Source organism: Panthera leo, chromosome C2 (assembly GCF_018350215.1).
Source record: "Panthera leo isolate Ple1 chromosome C2, P.leo_Ple1_pat1.1, whole genome shotgun sequence".
Lineage (NCBI taxonomy): Eukaryota > Metazoa > Chordata > Mammalia > Carnivora > Felidae > Panthera > Panthera leo.
In genome coordinates this window covers 142,943,899-142,971,180 of record NC_056687.1, presented here as the reverse complement: position 1 = coordinate 142,971,180, position 27,282 = coordinate 142,943,899, and the positions used below count along the sequence as shown (strand labels likewise).

General features: G+C 39.8%; 1 protein-coding gene across 6 annotated transcripts in view; it reads left to right on the top strand.

Moving 5' to 3' along the window:
* Positions 1-27,282, top strand: part of NEK10 (NIMA related kinase 10) — a 224,246-nt gene that overhangs the window by 142,257 nt on the left and 54,707 nt on the right. For 5 of the 6 annotated variants that reach the window (XM_042955045.1, XM_042955048.1, XM_042955047.1 and 2 more), the window contains 4 exons: positions 2,336-2,549; positions 18,918-19,101; positions 19,209-19,295; positions 21,021-21,075. In XM_042955045.1, the coding sequence (XP_042810979.1) occupies positions 2,336-2,549; positions 18,918-19,101; positions 19,209-19,295; positions 21,021-21,075 (540 nt within the window). Of the gene's footprint in view, positions 1-2,335; positions 2,550-18,917; positions 19,102-19,208; positions 19,296-21,020; positions 21,076-24,523; positions 24,731-27,282 lie in introns of those variants that run through there. The other variant, XM_042955050.1, reaches the window with a different exon arrangement.

The following is a 27,282-nucleotide window of genomic DNA, read 5'->3' as shown; positions in this document are numbered from 1 at the left end:
CAACTCTTTGTTTCTTGAAACACAAAATGAATACAACTGAACATCACATCTTTCTAATTCTTTCCATCTGGTCTCTCAGAGCAGAGTGGGGACAAAGAGGGTGAGGTGAGTAGAACAACCTAGGTTCTTGCTACAACACAATTTTGTTTCTTTTATTGGAGAATCACTGAAGCACTTGTTCACTCTTTTTTAAAATTGTTTTTTCATGTTTATTTGTTTATTTTGAGAGAGAGAGAGAACAGGAAAGGGGCAGACAGAGAGGGAGAGAATCCCAAGTAGTCTGCCTGCTATCAGCGCAGAACCTGATGTGGGGCTCGATCCCCTTGAACAGTGAGATTGTGACCTGAGCTGAAACCAATAGTCAGACGCTCAACCGACTGAGCTACCCAGGTGCCCCAGCATTTGTTCACTTTTAAGAATTCTCTGAAATATCTAAGCAGGGATGATCTATGACCAATGCTCACTGCCTATGGCCTCATACTCAAAACTGCCCCGCACTTAGTGTTTAAGCCTCTGCATTAAAAGTCATGAGATTCTTAATAATTTTATCTTTAAATTTATGTTTTGGAAATTAAGTCTGAGGAGGCAAGGGGCATGCATGTTTGAGGCTGGGGAGCCTCAGTTCATAAGTGGTCCCTCCAACTTCCTACTTCTCTGACATAGATTCTTAGCCATCTGCTCCTGACGCCCTGGCCCCTACCTGGCCTCCAGTTCCCTGTTCCTGACCCTGTCCCTGTCCCATCATTGCTACTGTTCTCTACGTGGTGTGGTGATTGGGTGTGTCAGCATCCTGTATTCTGCTTTGTGGATGCAGACAAGGAGAGGATCAGGGTGCAGCATGTGCCCTGCTGGCATCTTCGGGTGAGGCAAAAATGAGGCCATCCTTAACCAGGGTGGTAGCATCATGGTGCACTGAGTGGGTGACACAGTGGGGCCTCTTTCCCACCTCCAATTCAGGTATCAAGTACGTCATGTGGGCATGGAGGTTGAAGTCTCTTGAGGGTCTCCTGTCTACCATCATTTAGGACCTTGGACTATGGGAAGGGAGATTGATTTCCTCACTCCCTGCTGGGGCACCACACTTTCATTTTGCACTGGGAACTCCACAAATTATGTAGCTGGCCTTGTCTCTACTATCTCTTGCCTCTCTTTGTTATAAATGCAAAGACTGAGCTTTGTTAAATATGAATTCAGCAGATGTGTAAAGTGTCTGTCATAACCAGAGGGCAAGACCACTGCCTTAGCAAGAAATAACACAAAGATTAAGTATGAGATGATAATGTCTTAAAATCTAGTTAAAAGAGGTATATTTTACTCATAATCAAGTCTAAAAGAGTAATTAGCAAATTAACAAGTTAGAGTCTTATTTTGTCTTATGTTGTGAATAATGATAATAAAAATAAAATAGTTCCCCAATATTTCCTGGAGACATCAGTATAGGTGAAAGTTGTAAGAACTATAGGTTGCTAAATCAAATACAGATGTGCAAAGTAGGTATTTTTCTCAAAGTCCAAATAAAGTAAAGTTTATTAAGAAGAACATGGCTTCAGTGAAATTAGAGAATTTGAATTAAAATATCATAGTACCATAAGTATTTGAAGCATACTAACAATGATCATGATAACTGATTCCGTGGTGTCTTGAATATCCTTGTATTACTGTTTAGCTGTGACATAAATAATACTGTCTTTAATAAGCTGATTGCCATTTCCTACCTCCAAATCACAGAAAATATTAGCATGCAATGTGTCACATTAGCTACTTAAAAAAAATATTACAGACATCTTAAACCTCTGAGTAACTGGATTGCATTTTAGTTTTATGACTTCATGTTTTGCAAGGCTCACACTAATCAAGTTGGGTTGATATTGCTGCTGTACAGCTGGGAAAAGCCAATAAGTTGTGATCCCTTAAAAACCTTCCTTTTGTTTGGTGCATCAGGGTGGTCATCAGGGCCTACATTCTTGGGATCCCTCTTTGTTTCACTGAGTGATGACTTGGCAGTGATTATAGAAAATAACCAGTTCACACAGGAGTGGGTGACTGTATCCACCTGTCCTGAGACCTGAGGAACAATTCACGCTCAGCCTGTAGCCCTTGCCTGTCAGCCCGACCGCAAAGAGAACAGTGCTGCCTCCCTCGGCTTCCCAAACATTCCAAACACCTTTTGAGAAGTCATGGATTCAAAACTATGCTTGATGTCCATCTTATCTCAGGTGTTCTTGGGTGCAGACACCATGGTGGACACACAATGGGGTTTAACTTTGACCTCCACACCCCATGGCCTTGGTCCCAACATTGACCAGAGTGCTGTAATTAGCTTATGTTCTCTTAGGTGCCTCACTCCTGATGCAGAAGCCCGCCCAGATATTGTAGAAGTCAGCTCGATGATATCAGATGTCATGATGAAGTATTTAGACAACTTATCTACATCCCAGCTTGCTTTGGAGAAGAAGCTGGAACGGGAACGGAAGCGCACGCAGAGGTACTTTATGGAAGCCAATCGGAATGCTGTCACATGTCACCAGGAGCTGGCTCTGTTATCTCATGTAAGTGCAGATCTTTCAGTCTCTTCATGATAAACTCTAATAAGGATGTCTGAAGTTGTTCAGACTTGTCTTACTGGAAGGTTATCTTAAGTTAGGAAAATATTAATTGCTACATGCAGTGTTTCACTATTATATAGTTACATATTTGCATCCTTTTCTAGATCTTACACTTATAGTTAAAATAAGTCAATATAAATGATTTTCCAAAGAAATACACCTAATTAGAGGCATCTCTTAGCAATTCTTTAAGTTTATATTATGCTCTTTGTATAGGTAGCAGCGAATGCATGTATTTTATTTCTTTAGCAATCTGATTTGGGGAAGATGGATGAAAATGTTGTGTGTTAATTCAGAGAAGGAAATAACAATTGCCTTAAGATTTTGTCTTATTAGTGTAATTGCTTTCATTACTGTTTGTGGTGGTAATAATGTTGCCATGCTTCAAATCAGAATATATCCTTTTATCTTTCTTGCCAGTAACCTTTAAATTATTTTGATATTTAAGTTTATTTCTAAGCATAGCTTGAAAAAGGGAAAAGCCACAGATGTCCACATGTGCAAGTGACCAGTGATGCTCTTGTTGCTGTCTCTTGCTTTCCCGTAGCTTTTGTTGCATTGTGACCCGTGATCTGTCCTTTGCTTGTGCTCTGGGCTCCCCACAAGCAGGGATCTCGTAAGGGACCCTGCAGCCTGGTAGATGTTCTTTCCTTCCCTCTTGGGCATGAGGCCCAAGAAAAGAGGGTCATAATAACATTCTTGATCAGAGTATTTATTCATTGAATTCCTTTCCAGGACCCTAAAGAACTGTCCTGCCTCAGCTGGGAAAATTATATAAAAAGTTGATTTCAGACAAGATACAACTGGGTTTCTTTTCTTTTCTTTTCTTTTCTTTTCTTTCCTTTCCTTTCCTTTCTTTTCTTTCCTTTTTTTTTTCTGATTTCTTGAATAACAGAGTTTCCATCAAACTACTTTCTATTAAAAGCAAAGCACTAATGTTTGGTGTGTTTGTCTTGACATACTTGGAATCTAGTAGTTGAAGGTTCAATATAGTTTTCTTTTGGGGGGAAAAGCTCATTTTTATTGCCTTGCTGCGTCCAGCTGTAATTTCACAGAACAATCCATGGTGATTATCTAAGGCCTTGGTTTATGTTTAGGAGCATATAACTTGGAGTTACAGCTCTTGCTGAACACAGTTAAATCTTATATACAGTGAGTTAGACCTCACTTTTCTTGTTATTTTACTACCTGACTTTGTAAAAAGTAGGCAACAATGAGAAACACACTATTCTACGGATGTCATGTTGCATTCAGAGTATAGTGTTCCCAGTAAACGAAAATGTGAGAGATTTGGCCATTTCTATATATCTTAAGTATTTGAGGCCTTCTATTAAGTTCTGCACTGCAAAGCTACTTAGCCAATTTCCAGTTGGACATAAAAGAGTCATTTTATATTAGATTCGTGTAGCTGATGGGGGGGTAGGTGGAGTTAGTTTAAAATCTAACAGCAAAAATCCTCTTATCTTTAGCAAAACACCTTGAGAATGACTGTTTCATTTATTTACTTTTTCTCCTTGGCTTTTTTTTTTTTTTCAAACTCTTAGTGTGGAAAATTTCACACGTTTACTGAAGTAAAGATAGCACTTTGCGTAGCAGCCCTCCAGCTTCAAGAGTTTGCTGCTTTGAGCCAATGACGTATTGTCTTCATGCCTACCCCACTGCCCACTCCCTGCCATCCCTAGGTTATTTTGAAACAAACCCAAGACACCGTATTATCTCATCTATCAGTATTTCAGTATGTATTTGGAAGGCCATTTTAACTGTAGAAATCTAGCTCTCAGGCCATAACCAGGTTAAACAAAGGGAGTGATCTATTATCGACGAGGGAGTTTTGATGTTCTAGAGGTTCTGTACTCATCCATAAAGAGGGGGAAAATATTACCTATTGCAGAAGGCACTAGGATCAAATAAGTTAATGTGTTTGAACTATGCAAATTAAAAAGTGGCACAAAATTATAGAAAATGAACAGTGATTATGTAAAAAAAAAAGTTTTTGATGCAACTTCCCCATTTAGTCCATTAGTACTAAATCTGTGTGTGGTTTTCATGCAGTTAATATATATCTATTGAGCGCGTGCTACTCGCCAGCTTCAATGTCCTCATGGAGCATTCAGTCTCTTAGGGACCATGGAGAAGTGCTTTACTTGTAGCAAAGTTGATATTAGTACTTTAAAAAAACCATAAAATATCTTCTCCTTTTGTACTATTTTATGCATATTGGTAAGTTTTGAAGGTTAACTAAAACGAGAAATGCAGCTTTATTAAAGAACTGAGAAGGAAATATGATTATATTTCATCAAAAGACAGCATGCAGCTAATTGGCATTATCCTTGCTAAGTACCAATTGTTATTTTTAAAAAACTTACATCCACACCATTGCTGATGGGAAAATTATAGGTATCGAATTTTATGTCTCTTTTTTTCTTAAGTATTGTTATAGATTATGATCGTTTCATTTCAAATGTAGTGGAATGCCTCCCAGAGCAGTTAATATCAGTAATATAATTACCCAATCCAATGATAAGCAATAGTCAAAGGAAAGAGAAATTAGTGGGTGTGGTGGAACTTCATGAGTTTTCAACACTGATAAGGAGATCCATTATCAATTGCTGGATTTTGCAAATTAGTGGGTAAGCAAACAATTGATAAGAAACATTAAGGGCTCTTATGTCATGGGGTGTAGGCTACTTACTTTTCCACACATTAGCTCGTTCTTATTTATGGCAATTTTCATAATAGGCTGGTAAAGACGAGTATTAATATATATTTCAAAAGGACAGAGAAGTCTTCACTAATAAAGTCCACCCCTGTGTACTGTGGTTTAGACCTTATGAAAGAGAAGCAATGTTTTCTTTTTGAAGAATAAGCTTTCTAATTTTTAGAATTCAAAATAACAGGTCACAAGGAGAGCACAGGGTCAAGAACAATAAGAATCAAGCAGAGAAAAATGAGGTGTAACTTTTACTTAAATATGTAATAAAAGCTATCGTACTACACAGCATACTGTGGCATGGTAGTAGTCAAAATCATGATCGGTGTTTCGGCATTGTAATAGTCAAGATCATGATTGGTGTTTCGGCATTGTGCACAACATGTTAAACACACAGAATAGCTGCCCTTTGGGCGTTGTCTTATGTCACAGGCAGAAAAATTGGTTGCAGGCATTTCTAAACAGTGCATTGCTTAGATCTTCGCCAGCAAATGCGAGGATGAGGGTTAAAACCCAGCCTACAATAATCTGGATAATCAATAGAAAATTTCAGTTTCACTCAGATTATTGGGATTTTGTGGATACAGCTTTAGACTAATGTTAACATTGGTAAGTAAAGTGTATTTCTATGTGTACAAATGGAGCAGAGCTGAACGTACCAGGGGGACCGAAGGGTAATCATGAAAGAAGCATGTTTTTAAAGGGTAAGTTTTGCAGGGATTCACCACTCCTCTTCCAGTGATATTTGTCAGGTACTTTTATCTTCATCATCTCTGTTCTATAGCTAAACGATTTTTTTGCTAGTATGGTAAGTTCATTCAGTCTGGATAACTATTTTCGTATCCATAAACGCAACAGGGAACAATACAAAAAGAGAAAAATTGAAAGTGCTTGCAGTTTATAATTAATAATAGAAGAACATGGGGTCCCCATGTGGCTCAGTTGGTTGAGCATCCGACTTCGGCTCAGGTCATGATCTCACGGTTCGTGAGTTTGAGCCCCGCGTCGGGCTCTGTGCTGACAGCTCACAGCCTGGAACCTGCTCCAGATTCTGTGTCTCCCTCTCTCTCTGCCCCTCCCCTGCTTGTGTTCTCTCTCTCTCTCTCTCTCTCTCTCTCTCTCTCTCAAAAATAAATAAATAAACTTTTTAAAAATTTAAAAAAACAGTGGAAGAACAAAGATCTGTTGAATGTCTTCTGAATGTAAGACATTGTGCTTGGTACTGTGAAGGTTATAAATAATTATGAGGAGTGGTCCCCGCTGTGAAATGACTTATACGGTCTACCTGGGAAGCCAAGACACATATGCAACTTGGGTAAATATCAAATGGAGGAAATTTGGGTGAATATCAAATGAGATCTATGGCTGATATAGTTCAGGGAGACTCCAAAGCAAGCAGGGTAAGTTTGGGCCTTGAAAAGTAGGTAAGAAGTCACTCCTGGATGGAAAAGAATAGCGAAAGTACATGAACTCCAGATATACCAGCTTGGTTTACTTAGGACTACTAATCACATTTTAGAAATGTTATTTGTTTTTAGTATTTTTTTTCCTTTTTTTTAACGTTTATTTATTTTTGAGACACACAGAGACGGCATGGGTGAGGGAGGGGCAGAGAGAGAGGGAGACACAGAATCTGAAACAGGCTCCAGGCTCCGAGCTGTAAGCACAGAGCCCGACTCAGGGCTCAAACTCGACGGCCATGAGGTCATGACCTGAGCTGAAGTCAGACGCCCAACCGACTGAGCCACCCAAGCGCCCCTTTAGTACTTTTTAGTGTTTATTTATTTTTGAGAGAGAGGGAAAGACCATGAGAGAGGGAGGGACAGAGAGCGAGGGAGACACAGAATCTGAAGCAGGCTCCAGGCTCTGAGCTGTCAGCACAGAGACTGATGTGGGGCTGAAACTCACCAACAATGAGATCATGATCTGAGCCGAAGTCAGCCGCTTAACCGACTGAGCTACGGAGGTGCCCCAGAAATGGAACTGTTTTATGCTAGAAAAGAGAAACCAAGAGAAGAGGCTTGCCCAAGGTCACCAAGCTAGTGTGCCAGTTTGTCCTAGCACTGAAAGTTGGATCTCCTGATTTATAGTGCATGTTTTGATATGTATACTTTGCAAAGTCTGGGAAAGCAAACTGGTGCTAAATGGCAGAAATTTGTGAATACCTAGTCACGATGTTTGAATTTAATCCTGGTTAGTATGGACGAAAGCCTTGAATTTCTCCAGAGTAACTGACAACAAATTATCAAACTGAGGGCTAATTCTTCCTTCTTGTTCATAATTCCTTCTTGAGCTTTTTTTTTTCTTCCTGTGGTTTCAACCACACTCCTCTGTCCTGGTTTCCATCCTACATCTCTGAATACTCTTTCTTGTTATATCTCCCTGGACTCTTAAATTTTTATGTTCTGCTTCTCTTCTTGCTCTTCCCTTAAGTGAGTTTTATCCAGTTCCATGGTTTTCCATTTCAGATGAATTTGGGTAAAAGTTATACAAAATGGGAACTTGATTTTCTATAATATATATTATTTTGGCATAATACATATATAATAATAACATATATAACATATATATATTACTTCTGCCAGTGGCAGAAAATGGTGGATATAACCATTATCACATATATCAACTGCTTTTGTCTAAAAGTTTGTCGCCCATTTCAAGGGTTCTCCTCACCATTTCCTCCTCCCAAGATGGCAGCTGGGTACAGGAGACTGCTCAGGCATCCTCACACCAATGGGAGGGGGCTCTGCATGTCGCCCTCTTCTTTTGGTCTCTTTGACTTTAGATGAGGTGAGCCTATCTCTATAGCTTTGGGGGACCTACCGTGGCATCCCTGATTTGAACTGTTTTCTCTGTGCTCCTCTCCATGCAGTGATAACCTCTCCTCTCCATGGACTCACCGGAAGCTCCACATCCATTTTCCACATTCCCATTGTGGTGCCTGGGAGCTTTGGATTCACACCTCTGCCAGGCATAGTCCACGGGGAACTGAGAGTAAAGGGACATAGTATCAGTCCCATCTTCTTTTTTCTTTCCTACTCCTTTATCCCGGGTGCTAGTCATTCCATTATTCATTCAACAAATATTTATTGAGTGCCTATTAGTGTCAGATAATATTCTAGGGGTGGGGGATACTACAGTGAACACAGGGTATCTACCCTCATGGGCCTTCTACTAAATGCCCTTATCAACTACATAGTATATAGCGTTATGATGATCATGAAGCTTCTCTGAAGCTTCTAGTCTTTTTCTGGCTGAACCTGAATTGCCCCCTCACACCCTCTGCTCTACTCCCAGTGTTCACTCCTGCTAGAAAGGATGTGAGGAGGAAAAACATGGATTCTTGAACCTGACTTATCTTCTATCCTCCCATCTGGCTCCTTTTTTGAGCTTCAGAGAGACTTCCCTGTTTCCCATCCACACTGCCAGAAACTGCCCTTCCACCATGACCTTCTCTTTCCCCACGTGTTCTTCATTTAGGCCTTTCCTTGGGTTTGTAAGCCGCAGCCTCATGGTCTGGTGTCCATAGTATAAGGGCTCTGGGAGAAAAAGTACACAATATATTCTAAGAAGGCGAAATACATTGGATGTGTTTTACAACATAACTTCCACGTCCATTTTCTGAAGACCTCCAAAACTGTGTGCCTGATCGTACCCTTTCCTACATGACAGACATAGATTTTGGGCTGGACATTTACCCTTATGTCTAATAAGTACCTTATGCTGAGCCATTCTCACAGTGAATGGAATCTCTTTCTTTAACCCAGTCATGTTCTCCACTTCATCACCTTAACTGAAACCTGAACATTTTCTTCAACTCACTCTCCCTCAAATCCTACATCCATTTTATTAGCAATCTTTTACCAAATCTATTTCTGAAATGTCTGACAATTCCATCTTATCCTTACAATTCTCGTTCTCATTATCTCACATGGGGTGAGATAGGCCAGCTTTCTTGCCTCTACTCTCTTCCTCATCCCTAGCAGTGATTCAGTATATCACCTCTGTACTGTCTACTGGAGGTCATCAGAAGAGCCATTTTGTTTATCACAATGATGTTGACCGCTACTGGTACTTAAGGGGAAGCAGCCAGGGATGCTAATATTATGTCGGATACAGAACAGTCCTACGCACAGTGTATAGAGCAGAACGAGTAGGAGATACATGTGAAGAGAGTTATTGCAAGGAATTATACAATTGTGGGGGCTGACTAGGTAAGTCCATAATCCACAGGGTAGGCTGGCAGGAAGGGCAAGTTGAAACTCTTGGACATGGACCAAAACTGCTGTCCACAGAGAGAATTTCTTTTTCATCGCAAAGAAGCCTCAGCTTTGAAGACCTTCCAAATGATTGAATCCATTCTACTCAAGTTATCTAGACTCATCTCCCTCCCTTAACCATCCTCTATGTATCTACCAAGATGATCTTTCAAAAATCACACTTGGTCTTGATAAATTATCTCATGCTTAAGATGAGTCAGTGTTCCTAGGGTGCCTGGGTGGCTCAGTGGGTTAAGCATCTGAGTTTGGCTCAGATCATGATCTCATAGTTCATGACTTCGAGTCCTGCATTGAGCTCTGTGCTGACAGCTCAGAGCCTGGAGCCTGCTTCGGATTCTGTGTCTCCCTCTCCCTGTGCCCCTCCCTCACCCACACTGACTATCTCTCAAAAATGAATAAACATTAAAAAATAAATAAAAAAGATGAGTAAATGTTCCTGTAGTGAGTCCTAGAAATTTACTCTAAACTTTCGGTGAATTACAAAAGATTTATGTGATCGTCTCAGATTGTCAAACTGCTGACATATGGCACACATAATTATTGTACTAAATTCCATCTACCTTGTGCAGGAAACAGCTAGTAGAGTGCTTGTCAGCATAGACTAATTTCTAAATCCACAGTCCCTTCATAATTTCACTTCTTTACTCTGGGATTCTTATTGTAGCTTTCTAATACAATATCTGTATGTTCTTAGCAAATTTTATCAAGAGGCATTGGATATTTATCTTAAATTCTTAAATATCTTTAAAGTTGACCACTTGAGAATTGAACAGATACGCGAGCACCCGATTCTCATTTTCGTAGTGCAAATTTAAAAAACCGTTGTGCTATTTATTTATCTGAGTTGTTTTATTTTTATTATACCATATGTCATTTACAATTGCTGAGTACGGCACTAAAGGCGTGTGTCTGCAAATCCTCTGCTAAGAGATTAAATTAAGCCATGTAGAAAATGATGTATTTTAAAAGGACAATATTTTTGTGAACATCTTTGCTTTTATTGTCTGGTTAATTGTTGGCTGACTTTCCCCCAAGGCTGTGAAAAGGCAACAAATAACGATGCAGTGAAAGAACTATCGGGAAAAATCATGACTTGTTTTGGAAATGTTCTATACTTGTTACGGGTTAAAAAAATAAAGCAATGCCTTTTAGGCTCCCAGACAAATATACACACAATTCTTACATCCACACCATAACTCCCCCCTTGTTTATTGAGATATAATTTACATATAGCATAATTTACACTTAGTTTAATGACTTTTGACACAAGGTCAACTTGCACCTGAAACCAGACTCGCAACATATACATCCCCTCAGAAATTTCCCTCATGCCCCTTGCCGTGTGGTTCCCTGCCCATGGACAGACCGCCATGATTTCTGACACTATGGATTACTGTTGCCTATTGTGTGACTTCATATAAATTGCAGAGTATTTATGCTTTAGCATCTGGTTTCTTTCACATGACCTAATGTCTGTGAGATTCATCCATGATGTTGTGTTTGGCAGTTATTTATGTTGCTGGATAGTATTATGTTGTATGAATGTATCATATTTTGTTCTGTTGATGAACACCACGTTGTTTCCAGATTTGGGGTTTTATATAAGACTGCTCTGAATTTTCTTATATAAGTCTTCTTATGGAGATACGTTCATTTCTCTTCGACAAATACGTAGGAGTAGAATTTCCGGGTCATAAAGTAGATGTATGTTTAACTTTAAAAGAAACTACTAAGCAGTTTTCCAAAATTGTACTGGTTAGCATTTTTAGAAGTAATATATGAGGTTTGCTCACCTGTTCCACATTCTTGTATACATTTGGTATTGGCAGTCTTTTAGATTTTAGCCATTGTGTTGGAAATAAAAGGGTACCTCTCTGTGGTTTTAGTTTGCATTTTCTTGATAGCCAAGGCTGTTGAACACTTTTACATTTCCTTATTGATCAATTATATATCTGTGTGTGTGTGTGTGTGTGTGTGTGTGTGTGTGTGTGTGTGTGTGTGTGAAGTATCTGTTCGAATCTTTGGCCATTATTTTACTGAAGGTCTGTTTTGTTGACTTTAGGAGTTCTTTAAATAGTCTATATATGACTATGTATTGTATGTATGTATATGTATTGCAAATGTTTTTCCTAATCTATGACTTGACTATTTTAATGATATTTTTTTGATGAGCAGAAATTTTGTTAAATTTTAATTTTGTTCAAGTCCCGTTTACTCATTTAGTTTTTCATTGTTGTTAGCGCTTTTTGCATCCTGTTAAAGAAATTGTGGCCTCTCCGAAGATTGCAAAAATAGGCTGTTTTTTTTGTTTTTTAAATTCTTTCTGGTTATAGATTTTATGTTTAGGTCTATGATCCATTTTGATTTAACTTCATGCATAGAATGATGAAGAGATTGAAATTTATTTTTTTTCCTTATGGGTGCCCAGTTTCCCCAGCATCATTTCTTAAAATGCCTAATCCTTCCTCACTGACTTTACTATATGTCTTTTTTGAAAATCATTTGACACTATATATGTGGATTTATTTCTGAACTCTATTCTGTTGCATTAATCTGTGTATCTGTTCTTCAGCCAATACAACACAGTCATGATTATTTTGGCTTTTTAAGAAGTCTGGAAATTAGGTTGTATAAGTGCTCCAATTTAGCTCTTCTTTGTCAAATTTGATTTGGCCATTCTAGATCTGTTATATTTACTTATTAATTTTAGAATCAGTTTGTCAATTTCTTCAAAAAAATAATGTTGCTATTTTGTTTTCCTTTAGAATTATTTTATTAAATCATAAATGTACAACAGCTTCTTAACTCTACACATGCACTTAAATTTTTTTTTAAGAAAAACATTATGTCTTATTACACCATGATCCTGGCTAATAGCTTTTGAAACTCTGAGGAAAATCTTTAAAAAGGTTTCACATGTTACCCCTGAAACCTACAAATTTAACATTATCAAAGAAGGAATGCTTCTACACTTATAAAACCACTAGAAAGAAATAACAATTGAAAAGCTCAGAAACTGTCCCGAAGGCATTTTTCCCCCAACTCCTTCCTCCATAGCCAGGTAAAGTTATTAAATTATCCAGCGCATTCACAAAATGGCTCTCTGCATCTGCTCTGGTATCTTCTGCTGTATCACTGCAGATTTATGCATGACTTAGGTAAGAGTTTCCTTAACGTTATTATTTTGACAGCCTGCAACTGTTCCGTTACCTCTGGGCTCTCATCCTCTCCTATTTACACAACGAAGCCCAATATCAGCTTCTCCCTCCATATCCCCACTTCCTCTACTGCCTCCAGGCCCAGAGTTTCCTCCACCCTATGGTCCCCCCATGTTCCTGACAACACCACAGTTTCCACTTTTCATGGGACCACGGTTAGAAAGTTGCTGGTTATAATTTCCAAAATCATTGTAATTTCCATTTCTGTAATTTCCTCCTCCACGCTTGTCATAATCACCTCCATAGCCACCCCTCCCCTGCCAGGCTGCCATATCCAGGTCCTCCACCACCACTTCCTTCTCTTCCTCCTCTATAACCAGAGCTGTCTCCAAAATTGCCACGTCCAGGCCCTCCTCTACACTCCTTATTAATGCTGCTCTTTTCATTTCTACTTTCTGTTTTAATATGGGGAAGAGTTTTGCAGTACTTTGAAGAATCAGTCTTTTATTTCATTTGTTTATCAAAATTTATTGAGCATCTATTCTCCTCTGGGGAATATTCTAGCCTGGTGTTTTATCAGTAAGCGGAATAGTCAAAGAACTCCATCTTTGTAGTCGAGAAAGACAAATAATAAATAAATTAATATACATTTAAGTACTGTGGACAAAAATGTGAGAAGTCAAAGTGATAGTGATTGGTAGATGTGCGAAGACAGGCTGTTTTAAATAGGGATGTCAGGAAAAGGCTCTATAACTACATGACGTTTGAGCAGAAACCTGAATACATTAGAAGGGTGAACTCTGCAAATATCTGGAGGCACAACATTGATGTCAGAGGGAACAGCAAATCCAAATATTTGGAGGTGGGGCATACCTGCCAAATTCAAGGGGCAAGCAAGGAGGCCTGTGTGGCTGGAATTGAGTGAAGCAGGGGGTGAGAGGAGGAGATAAGGCTGGTGTGGTCCATGGTATAGACTTGAATGATGTGCGTTTTGAGCAAAGGGGTGACATAATGTTTTAAAATGATACAGCTGTTGCTGTGTACCAATTGACTACTGAAAGCTAAGAACGGAAGCAGGGAGATTGGTAACAGATGATGGTGATTCTTCTCCTTGATTTTTAACTCTTTGTTTACTGGCACTTAATCAATTTGGTATTTTGATGTCAGGTACTAAGTGTGTGCTTTGACAAGAACTAGACATTTCTTTGTGTAATTCCGTATTAAAAATGAAACAGTAAGTAGAATTCTAATTTGTATGGTTCACTCATACTGATACCACCCATGTCTAATTCCATACTATGTTCATGCTGTAAGCAGTGCTGGTTTTCAACCGCATTTCTCATTTTTGAGCAATCCAAATTAGAATGTCTTAAAACTTGACCACTTGATGATTCTCTGTGCATGACTTCTTCTATATGTCAAATGGAATTACCTGCTTTTGGCCTCCTTTGAAATGATTTCAGAAGTTTTCACACACACATTCAGTTCTTTTCCTTGGGTAATGTGCAGTTTTGAAACAAAAGAGTGGTCAGTAAATGTTGATGTAGACTAAATCTTCTATATTTTTAATAAGGGATGCCTTCAGACTATAGCACTGTTCTTCTTCCTTATTAGTAGTATTACTTCTAGACAACCTGTCTTTGAATTAGGAAACACAGAGAACCTATTACTGATACTAGATTAATTATGGGGTGGCAGTGAAACTTTATCAAGCATGGTAAATTTGATAGTGGAACTTTATACTGAATTGTTATAATTAACTCATTCTCTAATTTACTTATTTTGGTGATAGTTCGTTAGTATGTTCTTGTGCTCTTAAGAGGTTCTAATTAAGAGAGTGTCATGATAATAGTAGGATCATAATTATATGCATTTAATTATATTAAAGCCAAACATTTAGCTTTGTATGAATATTTTTAAGAAGTCCAAAATAGGGGCGCCTGGGTGGCTCAGTCGGTTAAGCGTCCCACTTCAGCTCAGGTCACGATCTCGCGGTCCGTGGGTTCGAGCCCCGCGTCGGGCTCTGGGCTGATGGCTCGGAGCCTGGAGCCTGCTTCCGATTCTGTGTCTCCCTCTCTCTCTGCCCCTCCCCCGTTCATGCTCTGTCTCTTTCTGTCTCAAAAATAAATAAAGGTTAAAAAAAAAAAAATTAAAAAAAAAAGAAGTCCAAAATAAAAAATAATTAATATCCGAACTTGAAGATAATATTTTTCCTTTATTATATAATATTTGTAAATTTAGTTATTTCCATCACCTTACACACCAGTTTTTCTGGTTTAATTTGAACGTATTGCTCTTCTACTTGGTATGTGGAACACAAGAGCAGGGAAATACTTCAGGATTTCATGAACAAAATAGACAGGGGTATCAACCAAACAACTTTGCAGCTAAAAGATCCTCAGCTGCCATAGGAAGGGACCAGGCTCCAAGCTTGCTCCTGCAGCCCACCTCTCCGTGATGGCAAAACCAAGTGTCCCAGAGTGAGGTCCTGGACACGAGCCTCTCACCACACCTGCTGAAGTGGCCAGTCCACTCAGCTATGGCCTGGGTCTGTGTGGCCCCTTCAGCCCTCTCGATCACACTGGCTGATTTTTTTAATACTTTGAAATTAAGGGACAAAACTTATGTGCAATAATATGCGGTAATGATCTGTCTCCTATTTGGACTTTCTTTGTGCTATCATCCATGAAAAGCATAGAACGTGGTTTGCCATTAAAAAGAGATCACCTCAGCCAGGTGAATTGCTGTCAAGCCGTGGGTAGCCCTGAACTTATGTGTCTAAGGTCATGGTTATTAACTAAACAAATACGAGAATCTAGGCAAAGACATAGCTCAAATAGAGTGACTATTTTAGAACAAAAGAAATAGTACATTCTTTATCGTGCTAAAGTAAAGCATCTATAGGATATAGTTAGTGTTATGTTTTATATTTATTTCTTGCTTTTCTCTCTCCTTAGAAAACATTCTGGGTAATTTAAAAAAATGCACTAGTTTTAATAAAATAGCTCTCTTAATTCTTTCCCTACTGTTGCAGTTAATTTAGGCAATGTCAGGCTGTTACTGTTAGAACTGCTATTCAACTGAAAATGTATTATAATGTGCTGCACACATAAAAAATTACATTATAATGAGCAAAACCGAGCTAAACATAATTGTGCCTATAACAGCACTGTGACAGGAAGTGTCTCCAGTAATGGTGATGATTTCCATATCAGTGATAATTTTATTGTCTCATTTGCATTGTCTTCTTCTTGCTGCCATATTGATGCACAGAATGTGTCCATCCGTTCCTGGGAGATATGTAGATGCCAAAAAAAATGTAGTTAACTCCCTCTTCTATTCCTAGAAAAATCTTAAGTAATCAAAAAGTAAACAAGATGACAGCAGCCAAATTGCATCCCCCAAGGCTGCACCTCCCTGCTCCCCCCAGCTCCCTTTAATAGGTTTATGTACTCGCTGGAGGCAACTTTCAAAAACATCTTAATGGCCTCAACTCTCAGGTTAAAAACAGTTAACCATTTCTGCCTTTAGCCAGGGCCTGCTGGGTTACAGAGGAGCCGGATTGTCATTGCTGGGCCAGCCATCTCTAATACAGATGAATCGAGCTTTGCAACTTCTCAAACATGCAAAGGGGAAAAAGGAAAGGAAGCATTCACTCTTATTCATTGGTGTATCACCAGATAGTCTCTTCAGCTCTTAGAGAAACAGCACGATGGATTCTGACCCAGGATTCTGGATAAACGGGCAAGACAAACAAAAACAAAAACAAACAACAACAAACAAACAAACAGAAAACAAACACAGATGTTACAAAACCTACTTATCATGTAGGGGAGTTCACCTTCTTCCCTGGCCCTTTTCTCCCTTCTGTCTCAATACAGCAACTACTTATTAAGCATTTGCTATGTGTAAAGCATCGTGCAAGGCATGGAGGGATTCAAAAGGGACTAAAATAGCCTCCAGTTCTTCAAGGGGTGAGTTGGCAATGAGTTGGGTACTCAAATATTCACAAGGAAAAAGTCTGGAAATCACATTTGGGAAAATGTGTCTACTGTGACGTATCTTTTATGTCAAGTTCAAGAACTGTATAGATTTTTTTGAAGCAAAACTGCTGCAGGAGATTACAGAAACAGAGGGGTTTTTTTCAAACTAAAACAAACTATACATTCTACATTACTTTATCGCTTTATTGCTTCCCCTCTTACAGAGTTTGAAAAAGCATCTCTCTCAGTATGTGAATTCCCCTTTTTCAGAAGTTAAGCAAACACCCAATTACTTATGGATGCAATTTTACTGGTTGCAAATGACTTGATTTGCAAGCCATCTGGTTCCTGGTTCTTTGGTATTGGTTACAAGTCAAAACTCCTCAAGTCTGGGATACCTGTGTCAGGACTCACAGCTTCTCTTCACTCTTCATTTGTCCAAAGAAAAAATGTCTTCCTTTGATGTCTTCTCCATGCCTGTTCTAAAAAGAAACAAAGCCTTTGCTGAAGTTTTGCCAGTTTTCGAGATACATGAATTCCGACATCTAATTGCACCAATGCAATAGAGTTTTGTCAACTCAAAAGTTATCTCTCTCTTTATTTTTTAAACATTGATAGCAACACATCTTGGGTGTAGAGTCCTTACAGGGTCGTAAATCCAGTTGTGGGCTTTAGAATAGGGCAGTAAATGATTTATTTCGAATAAAAAGTCATAAGGATGTGAAAGCCCTAAATTTATTTCTGTGTACATTTCTGACTTTACTTGAAGATGTTGGAGGAAGAAGAATCTGTGGGTTGGGACAGAAAAAGGAGGAAGACACGGAAGGGGTTGAGTGAGTTCGGAAGGAAAGTTGTGAGCCTTAGAAGGAGCTCCTGAATTTGGTGTCCGGGCTGAGCTTCAGCTGCGCTGAGGCTGGCATTGGAAGCTCCTTACGAGTCTTAAGCATGGGGAAGATTTCTGAGAACGCATGAGCAATCCAAAGGGTGTCCGAAGCATTTTCCATTTTAGGTTCTAAGGTAGTAGACAGGAGTAGACCCAAAAAACAGGAAGGAACAATGCTGAATCACAAAGCAGTCACTGGATGGAGGACTCAACAAAGAAATGAAAACGCTTCAACTGCACATTAGCTCCAACAGAGCAAGAAAGATCTCCAAGCATCTTGGTGGCAGCTTGAGGAAAGTACCGTGAAAAAACTCTTAGGAAAAAGAGATAACATTGATGGGACAGTTTGCATTGCACAAAATGTCTTTGCTATTCTTTTCATGTTTTGTCTTGTTTAGGGAACAGAAACACACGAGAGCTTTTGGAGGCAGACTTCTAACACCCGTCACTCATATGGTCTTAGATTTTCTTTACCTTCAATTCTGTCACCATGGAGTTTAGAAACTTGCCTCTGGTGGCTGTGGGTGTCAATTCAATTTCAGAAAGAGTATCCAAAACAAAACAAAAGTAAACCCTTGGACCTGTCTCGAGCAAGCGTTGGTCACCACTGGAGCCTGTGCTGGTCTCTGCACCTTTCAGAGGACCGCGCCTTTCTCTCTCCATGGCCTGGCGGCATCCACTACTGCTGCAGAGTTTCCTGGAATTTGAAAAAACTAAGTCCTACTCGCCCACTGTGGTGCTGAGATTTGATAGCATTGTTGTACTTTCCTAACTATAGCTGGCAAGTGAGCTCACATTAATTTCAGGTATAAGACACAGTACGGGATAGTGTAGTATACACCCGCAATTCCCTGCCTTAGGCTTTGCTCACCACAAGCGTGGCTACATGTCACGATCCAGTACTATGACAACACCATTGACTGTTCTCCTTATGCTGTACCTTTTATTCCCATGTTTGTTTGAGAGGGCAAATGTTATTAAGGTGACAGTAATTTCCACTTAACTGATACGTATCTTTCCCTTAGCGCTGCATTTTCTTTTGCCGCATCGCACAGACCTTTGTCATTGAGCATCTTGGCACCTCTGTTCTTGTCTGTCCCGTGGTCGCCTGCAGGGATGCATTTTTTTATAGAGAGGGACTAAGTGAACTCAGCCACAAATGTGCAGATAGAATAACCGGTGGTACGTTAGCACAAATATATATGCTTAGCATGCATTTTAATATATGTTCTAATAAGCGTTGGGTCCTAGCGGAGGAAGGAAGAAGAGACAGCTGTGCGTTGAATTTCCCTCGCAGGACACCTTTGAGAAGGCAAGCTTGAGTAGCAGTAGCAGTGGAGGCACCAGCCTGAAGAGCGAACTTTCAGAAAGCGCGGACCTGCCCCCCGAGGGCTTCCAGGCCCCCTGCGGGAAGGATGAAGACAGGGCCTGTGATGAAATCCTGTCCGAGGAGACCTTCAACTTGGAAAATATTGACAAAGGTATTTCTAGTGAAGTGGTGGCCACGTGAATGCGCTCTTCAGTGTTGTCCGTTTCAAGGCTCATTTGCTCTCTTTCTTTGCTCTGTGACTCTTCTGTTCATGTGCAGACATGTACTCAGAGCTAGATGAGGAATTGGACATTTCGGACAACTCCAGCAGCTCCAGTTCGAGCCCTGTGAAAGAATCTACATTCAGTAAGTTTTCTTTGCCGGCTTGTGGGGTTCCGGTAGGTCGCGGTTTGGGAATCACGCTCGGGAGTCGGGTGACCGCCATCATATGCGTAACGCAGCGGTTTATATTCTAGGTACAGTGCTAATTAGGACAGGTTTGTCTAGCCTTCTGGCAGGCCCAGAGGCCAACCGGCACTGTGGTCTGCTGTTGCCTTAGCTGTCAAACAAATAGTTAGATTTATTATTTCTACTGGCAAATACACCTTGTAACTGCGGAGTGGAGATAACTAATTTGGAGAAACACTAAATAACCACAGGAATAATGGAAGTGACCTCTTGTGAATCTGTTCTCTAAGGGTTAGAGACCTGGAGAAGAAGTTAGTCTTGGAGTAGACTAAGTTTTGTATGATTTTATTTATGTTATGTAAGGGATAGATTATAATTTCAAACACTAAAGTAGACTATTTTAATTGTTTAGTACTATGACAAATATGTTATATAAATTCAGTCCATATGTTAATTTTGCCTCTTACTTTAAAACAGTAAAGTAAACAGTCTGGGGTATGGGGTATGGAAAAGAAAAGAAAAGATATATTTGGATAAAATTTTTAAGGAAAGATAGGATTCAATTCATTCAACAAATCTGAAACTGAAAGAAAAGAGAAGTTAAAATGGAATATGGAGAGGAAAGAATAATTCTTTTAAAAGAGTAAGTTGGAGGCATATTAGGGTAGAAATATTTTGAATTTTTTTAATGTTTATTTATTTTTGAGAGAGAGAGAGAGAGAGAGACAAAGTGTGAGCAGGGGAGGGGCAGAGAGAGAGGGAGACACAGAATCCCAAGCAGGCTCCAGGCTCTGAGCTGTCAACACAAAGCCTAAATGACCTGAGCTGAAGTCGGACTCTCAACCGACTGAGCCACCCAGGCATTCCAGGATAGAAATATTTTGAAATAAAGTTAGTATAAATAAATTTCTCTCATTAAGGAGTATACTATGAAAAACTCAAAAGAAGGTTTAAAATAATCTCCCTAAGGATCAAAGTTAAACCCTAAGGATTGAGCTTCATTTTTTTGTTTGTTTCTTTCCGAATTTAATTGTCCATCAAAATAGTGACTATGTGTTCCAGATTTTCTGGAACGATCTCAGTTTCCAACATTGATTTTTCCCTGCAAATTCCTGCCTGCTAGATATAATATCCTGATATGTGATTGGGAAAACATGAATGTTATAAATTCATTGATGAATGAATGAAATGAAATGAATGAAATGAATGAAATGAAAAATATTCATTCATATGTAGCAAATTCTAGAAGAAGTTAATTACTGGCTGTTTGGAGATGAATTCAGCTTTTTATATTCTGGGTAGCAATAGTGGGGAGGGTCAGTGGGGAAACGAGGAGGAAAAGTTGAACATTTAAACTTGCATGTGGCAACTTGTAGGTATCTTGGCAAGGGCTTTAGGATAATTATGACATGGATATTTTATTTTCCTTTATTAGCTATTAGTAACAGAGTTGCCTTTTTAGTACCTTTTCTTTGGAAAAAGGACCTTACACAATCCCATTAAGTAAACAGTAATTTGAAACATTATATTTCAGCTGATGCTTTTATAAATGATGACCATCTTTAGAGTATGTAAAATTGCTCATATTATAGGATGCAGCATTTTTTTAAATTAATAAATAGGTAAATAAATAAAAGGTTTGTAGAGGGAAAATATAAAGATATTTTTATGTTCTTGTTCCAGGCATTTTAAAGAGAAGTTTTAGTGCCTCGGGAGGAGAAAGACAATCCCAAACAAGGTACGTACACATTGTGCTCCCAGAACTCTGCAGAGGTGAGTTATTGGTGGCTAAAGTGAAACCTGATGGCTAGAAGTCGCCATGGACATGTGGTACTAGAGGCTGTCAGAGCCCACCCTCCCAGCAGTGATTACGGTTTACCAAGCAGCCTACCATAAAGAGTACTAAGCTTAGGGGTGCCCACGTGGCTCAGTTGGTTGCGCGTCCAACTTCAGCTCAGGTCATGATCTCACTGTTCTTGAGTTCGAGCCCCACATCGGATTCTGCTGTCAGTGCAGGGCCCACGTCAGATCCTCTGTCTCCCTTGCTGTCTGCCCCTCCCCCGCTCTCTCCCTCACTCGCTCTCTCTCTCTCTCAAAATAAAGAAATAAACATTAGGAAAAGAGTACTAAGCTTGGGTCAGGGTTTAATTCTAGCTTTGTGACCTTCAGCTAAGCAGTTAGCCTCTCGGAGCTCAGGGCTGGACGAGGAAAGCAGGTGGTTGTGCTTTATGGGCTCCTCTGGAGCCCTGGCTCCTTATATCTTGTTTTTCCACCTCCTCAGGTGGGCTATATGGCTCATCCTCATGGCGAATGTGGCAAATGTGGACCACATCACATCCACACCCCAGCCAGCAGGAAGTGGAAAGGACAGGACCCTACATTGTGCTCATCCCTTCTGTTCACATACCATTAGCCAGAATGTAATCATAGGAGCACATCTCCTATGGGAGGGATGAATATGTTTGGGGGATTCTGTTTTAAAGGGAAGAAGAAACTTATTTGGGGATAATCAGCAGTTTCTGCAAGAGTTATCTTTTGGGCTAAAACCAAAATGAAACCATTAGGTTTGGCCTAGTGAAGTCCCTGGTGACTGTCATTAAGGGCAGTTTCCATAGCATTGAGTGAGGTTGGCAGCAGTGGGATTGTGGTGCTTTTAGAAGTTACAGAGGCAGTGATGGGGGGAAGAAAGCTAAGAGTGAGCGAGGTAGTTAGCTGGCAGGGGACGTTTGGTGAAAAGGGGCCTTTTTAGAATCAGGATGACTTCAGGGTGACTGGTACTAAGGAGAGGCAGCCAGTGGAAAGGAGAGATAAAGAGAGAAAAGGAATTGATAAGACACAGGCACAGAGTAGCTTGAGTCTAGAGAGTGGGTCCGGGAAAGATGAAGGGACAGCTCTTTGTCTCAAGAAAAGGGGGCAAAGACAAAATTAAGCTAGAAAAGCAGAGAAGATTATACTTGGTGGTTTCTGTCTACTAGATGATTTTCAAGGTCACTGCTGTGAAGATGGTCTAGATTTGAGGAGTGGTCACCTGGGAAGAACCAATATAAAGATGGGCGGACAACTGAGTGGGACAGGCAGAAGGACTGTCAGACAGCTCTGAGTCAGAGACACCAGTTGAGGCTACCTGTGCATAAGCGCGTAGGTGGTGATTCCAGTCAGTGGTCTGTGGCACTGTGGGTGACCCTGGCTAGGGACGTGGCTGCATGCAATGTGACAAAAGGGTAAGGCTATGGTGTGCTTTCTCAGTTGGGCTTTCTGGATGCCAGCAAATGAACCTGACTTTTGTTGACTCATGCAACAGAGGTTCATTAAAAGGCTTTATGGCGGGGGGTGGGGGGGGGCAGTGCTCATGTAATTAGAAACCCAGAGGTTCTAAACTTAGGAAGGAATAAGAGCCAGATGAGCCCCTGAAGTCTGTGGAGGAGGCACTGCTGGCAGAATCAGAAAGGCCCTGATGCTGGGATAAAGGATCTCCCAGTTCGCTTTTGGCACCCATGTGTCACCTTTCTCAGGACTCAGTGTCTTGCTAGAGAGAGTCAGTTGGCCTGGATTGAATCAGGATCCTATTTACCGCTGCCGGGAGAGCTGAGTTCCTTGATCGACTGCCCCCTCCAAGTCCATCAGGAGGTCCTTGCTGCAGGGAGCACGGTGGGTACTGGGCAGCCAGAATGGAACTACTGTCCACTGGGAAGATGAATTTCAGAATGAAGAAGCTGCCTTGCAAAATCCTGAAGGGTTCAGTTAGGGGGCAAAGGAGGGTTCATGTAGAAAACTACTTTTTGTTTAGTCAAAGATACAGCATCACTAATCACTTATTTTTTTCCAAGTAAGGCTCAGGAAGGGTTAGCACGAAGCCTTTTAATTTCCTAATTCATCTCTAGTTTTGCTAGTGACAAAAACCCAAGGAAAACCTATCAGAGTGCATAAAATACCAGAAGGGCCATTGAGGGAATCCTACACATTTTTTTAGTGGGCCGATGTGCCGAGAAGTGATGGTCAGATGTAAAGGAGAGGGCAGGGGAAAGAGAAACAGTCCCGAACCCCAGGAGAACCAGAATGGGGGATTTAGAGGACTTGGGACTTGAAATAGAGGATCGCCCAAGGAATTTGCCGGGCTTGCAGTTCCCTCCAATTGCCTTCCTTCTGGCTTCTTATTCCTAAGCCACCACCTCTGCTCCCACTTTCCACAGACAAGGAAGCCACACACAGGAGCCTGGAGCCATGGGAGCTCTTGCTTGTTGGCCCAGCAAGAGAGGGGACAGGGTTGGAAGATGTGGCTGCAGAGCTGGGGGTCTGATGCTACCACAGAGTAGGATGTCCTCCTCATCTCAGGTATCAGGGCTTCTACCTTAGCCACATCACCAGTTCAGTAGACTTTTGTGAGCTGATCTGGAAATCTAGCCAACTGCTTGGAACAGTATTTGATTTGCATAGGGAAATGTCCAACGAGTTCTCCCACAACATAACTAGCAAGCGCGCTCTGGAATCTAGCCATTACCGGGTTTGTGACTATTTATGTTTTTAAGAACATCCCTAAGAGGCTTTTTTTTTCCCCCTCCTATTATTGGATACTTTATTCAGTGATATAAATGTGCTTAAATGTATAAAATACATGCAAAACAAGTATTTTAGTACAAAAATGCCTCATGACATATGGGTCTAACTCCCCAATTAAAAGAATTTTATATTAAAATGGGAATTGCCAATCAGATGAATTTAGGCATCTTGAAGTTGTTAAATAATTCTAGTCTTTTTTTCTAAAAGGATTCATGGAAAATTGTCTTATTTGAAAGAGCCCAGTTAAGTCTAAACCTTCAAAAACAAAAGAAACATAGGTTCTATATATTTTAGAGCTTGAACTGGCTTTTAAAACTAGTCATTATCTGAAGATTTTATAGTGAATTGGCTAAACTAGAACCAACAGAAAGGAGACGTTCAATCTGAAGCTCATCGAAAAAGGGATATTACAGAGTGTAATTACATTAACCCTTTTAACTTGAGGTTAATGACCAAGCCAACAGGTGGAAAATGGAAAATGGCGCAGATGTTGAGGCTGATGCATCAGAAGGTGCATAGGTGAATAGGACGTGAGCTAAAGTAACATTTGAAAGCTGTGCTGTGTGTGGTGCAGTGTAACATGCCATCAGGAACACAGGTCGGTTTAAGACGAGCTCTCTTCCCTCAAGGAACTCTGAGTGTAACAGGGAGACAAGGACAGACTTCAGAAGAAGATGAGTGACAAAAGACAGCCTGTGATTCATGCCAACTAAGAGGAGAGACAGTTAATGACTTTTGATGTCCTTCCAAGTAACCCCCAGGCCTTCTCTGAATTAAAAGGAGACAATTTGAAAATGTATTTCTAATTCTTTAAATTAAAAGACATTAAAGGTAAAGTTATTTGCCATCTCATTTGTTTAGGATTTTTCTGGGTTTCTTGGTTTACTGAAGTGAAATGTGAAACCATTCTGCAAAATATTTAGAAGCTAAATGAGAAGTTAGAATCTAAAAGAAGATAGCCAAGTTACATAATAGAAAATATTTAGAAGCTAAATGAGAAGTTAGAATCTAAAAGAAAATAGCAACGCTACATAATAGAAAATATTTAGTTGCTAAATGAGAAGTTAGAATCTAAAAGAAGATAGCAGAGCTATAAAGTAGAATAAAAATAAGTAGAAAATCAAGCCTGCAGAGATTTTTGGGTATTCTGTGTCACATATGAAACGGTAGACCAGTTACAGTGAGACCTTGGGCAGCTCTCCCCCTTGGGGATCCTTTTGGCTCTTAAAACAACAGAATTGGTACCATTGAGAAAAAGCCACAGAGTTTAGAATTCAAACTTGGTCCTGGCTAAATAGCTCAGAGAGAAAACTTGAGCATAAATTCTGAGATTCTATCACCCCAGATATCAGGGACCAGATTTAAGCCAATTGCCTGTTGAAGGACCAATGTACCTCCCTAATAATTTGCCATAGACTTTCAAATGGAGCTAGGCAAATGGAACTAGAGGGACAGCTTCTGCCTCCTCAGAGAAATATTGGTCTCAGGGCTGGTGAGAGGAAACATCATATTAGAACTGGAAGGCATCCTGGTGAGCCAAGTCATCATCAAGTTACAAATTTTTTTCAGGACTCTAATAGCAAGACCAAGAGAGAATGAGTTCTCAACTCTTAGAAGTATATACTTGTTCTATGAACTACTGAGCAGAAGTGACATGAAGCCAGCAAATAATTCCTGTAGGCTCCTTTTCTTGACATATTCCTCCCCGTATCTCCTCCCCCATCCCCAAATCACCGAAAGTCCTAGAAGCCAAAGTCAAAGCTGAGGTTCCATATCAGTGGAGAGAGCCCCATTCCTCAGTTCTGGAACTGTAGCATTCACGAAGAGAAAGTGAATCTCCAAATCTCCATTCTCAGATCTCCAGACATGAAATCTCCCTCAGTAGGATGCCATCCAGGCAGCAGCCATTCCCAGGGCTCTCCTACCCCTCCCCACCCCAAGAAAATCTGGAGATGTCAGAGTAGCATTTTTGACATTATACAGGTAGACTATGGGGAGCTTCTAGATGACCCACATTTCCTAATGATGAACAGGTCCTTCACACTATATGTATATTCACTGAGTACAATCTGCTTTTAGGCTTTTGACTTACTAGAATAGACATTTGATTTTACATCTTCATTCTTTGCATGTTATTGGAGAGTCATGAACAGGAGTGTCACTTGGGACACTCCTATAAATGCTTATCGATCTGAGTGTCACCAAACAGCTGCTTTGGTTGTGATAAACTCATACTCTACTGAGGGCTAACCAGTTAGCTCTCTTGAAGATGTCGAACCGTGAGATAACTAGAACTGACTTACATTTAGCTTCCATCTCATAAGTAACAGAAGGCAGACAAAAGTGAACTTAATGGAATATTTTTTATATATTGCTTTTAACACATGTATAGGTCATGTGATGGTCTATTTGAATAACTTTTCTTGAATGAGATTGTGAAAAGTTATTTTGTTTTAAGAGATTCAGTGAGATATAATTCACACAAAATAAGCTGCACATATTTAAAATGTGCAATTTGATAAGTTTTGAATATGCATATCCCTGTGAAATAACAATTAAGATAGAGAACATATCCACGTAAAAGTGTCGTTATGTCTGTTTGTACCCTCCCTTCTCCTCACTCCCCACCCTAGGCAACCATTGAGCTGCTTGTTGCACTCTAGATTATTAGCATTTTAGAATTTCATGTAAATGGAGTTATATAGTACATACTCTTATTTGGCTTCTTTTAGGCAGCATAATTATTTGGAGATCTGTCCATATTGTTTTCATAGTCTATCAATAGTTCATTCTTTTTTATTGTTAAGTAGTAGCCCATTGTATGGATATATCATGGTTTGTTTTCTATTCATCTGTTACTGGACATTTGAGTCTCAGTACTTAGCTGCTACAGATAAAGCTGTGATGAACATTTGTGTCTTTATATGGATACATACTCTTAAAAATCTTGGGTAAATATCTAGAAATGAAATGACTGGAACGTATGGTAGTTGGTGCTTAACTTTCTAAAGAAGCCTGCCCAACTGTTTTCCAGAGTGGTTGTACCATTTTTAAGTTCCCAGTTTTAGAGATTTGAACTGCACACATATATTGAGAAATGTTGAAGTGCATGATAGTGTTTGTGGAAATCATCTTTTATTTTGATGTGGACATCTCTGAAATTGCACAGAGTAAAAGAGCACAATTCACTCTTTATAGTCATCTGTCACAAAACATTACCTGTTTCGAAATAATCATATTAAGTAATTATCCTTATTGTTTGGTGTTTTGCGAACATTGATAGTTAGTCAAAAGCTGGATTAATTAATGTCTGTGTCAAGAAAAAAAGCACAAATTCAATAATTAGGACTTTTTTTGAAATTTCTAATTTTAATCATTTTCAGTGATC